This window comes from Pelophylax lessonae (genome assembly GCF_965119305.1).
Source record: "Pelophylax lessonae genome assembly, chromosome: 6".
NCBI classification, from domain to species: Eukaryota; Metazoa; Chordata; class Amphibia; order Anura; family Ranidae; genus Pelophylax; species Pelophylax lessonae.
This window is the reverse complement of record NC_138773.1, coordinates 13,009,542-13,010,986: the sequence shown is the minus strand read 5'-3', so window position 1 is coordinate 13,010,986 and position 1,445 is coordinate 13,009,542. Positions and strand designations below refer to the sequence as shown.

The 1,445-nt window shown below is 38.3% G+C and overlaps 1 protein-coding gene across 1 annotated transcript; it reads right to left on the bottom strand.

Annotated features, from left to right (window-relative positions):
- Positions 1 to 242: 242 nt before the first annotated feature.
- LOC309558412 (olfactory receptor 5B12-like) lies at positions 243 to 1,202 on the bottom strand (the record flags this gene model as incomplete). Its single annotated transcript, XM_082261486.1, has 1 exon — positions 243 to 1,202. One exon carries the CDS (start codon positions 1,200 to 1,202, stop codon positions 243 to 245), a length of 960 nt encoding a protein of 319 aa, XP_082117612.1.
- Positions 1,203 to 1,445: the final 243 nt, after the last annotated feature.

The following is a 1,445-nucleotide window of genomic DNA, read 5'->3' as shown; positions in this document are numbered from 1 at the left end:
TCAAGTTAACCAGAGAAAAGCAATTACATGGGATACCACAACAAAACAAAAACAAGGAAAAATGAAATTTTTGAGCACATCTAAGAACTACATCAGAGCCGAGGAGAAGACACATATAGAAATCTAGTGTGTTCCAAACTTGGGGATATAGTTATAGGTTACACGCCTTTAAATAAGCAGAAGATTTAGGGTGAGATATCCAGGTAATCAAGGAGCCTCATGATTTCTAACAGCAGCCCTGTCTACAAATGAAGATCTAATTTAAATGAATTTTGGGTGGTGGCAATCTTCCTAAAAACATTGTAAAATGCTGTTCTGAAATCTTGATTCCTCAGACTGTAAATCAGAGGATTGAGAAGAGGAGTGATCACTGCATAAATCACAGAGGCTACTTTGTCCACAGCAAAATGTTGGTTAGGGCTTGGCCGAAAATAATTAAAAATAGAAGAGCAGTAAAATATGAAGACCACAGTCAGGTGAGAGGTACATGTAGAGTAAACTTTGCTCATATTTCCTTTACCTTTCATTTTTAGGACTGTTCTGAATATAGAGACATAGGACAGGGCGATCAGTGTTAGAGAGAAAACTGCAAGGATCCCACCCAAGATGAAGATGAGCAGAATATTGATGAAGATGTCACTGCAGGAGATCTGAAGCAGCTGGGGAAAGTCACAGAAGAAACTTTCTATAATATCTGATCCACAAAATGTTAAACTTAACCCACAAAGTGTGTGAATTAAAGCATTAGCGCAAGCAAGACCCCATACAATGCAGGCCAACTGTACACACACTTTCCAACTCATGATCTGTGTGTAATGTAATGGCTGACAAATGGCCGTATACCGATCATAGGACATGACAGACAACAGTAAAAATTCAGTAGTGGAAAAGAAAAAAAAGAAGAAGACTTGGGTTATACAAGCTGGAATGGTAATTTTTCTTCTCTTGGTGTGAAGGTCAAATAACATTCGTGGGACCGTTAATGAAGAATAACAGAGGTCCAAGCCGGCCAGGTTCCCAAGGAAGAAGTACATAGGAACATGGAGACGAAAGTCGGTGACTACGAGGACAATGATCAGAAAATTCCAGATTAATGTCAGGAGGTAGATGAGAAGGAAGAAGAGAAAGAGAGGGAGCTGAAGAGCCGGAAGGTCAGACAATCCAGAGAGAAAGAATTCATTAAAAAATGTCTGATTTCTCATTGCAAATTTTCCGATCTTCCTTCTATTTGAAAAGATAAGTCATTAAAAATTAACAAAAAGTAAACATAAGTAAATAATAACACATTTCTGCAATTCATTGACAGGCTTGACTTATGTTTCTAATATCCAATAGAGATATTCTCCCACAAAATTCAAAAATGTTGATTAACTACTTCAATACCGGGCACTTTCACCCCCTTCCTGCCCAGGCCAATTTTCAGCTTTCAGCGCTGTCACACTTTA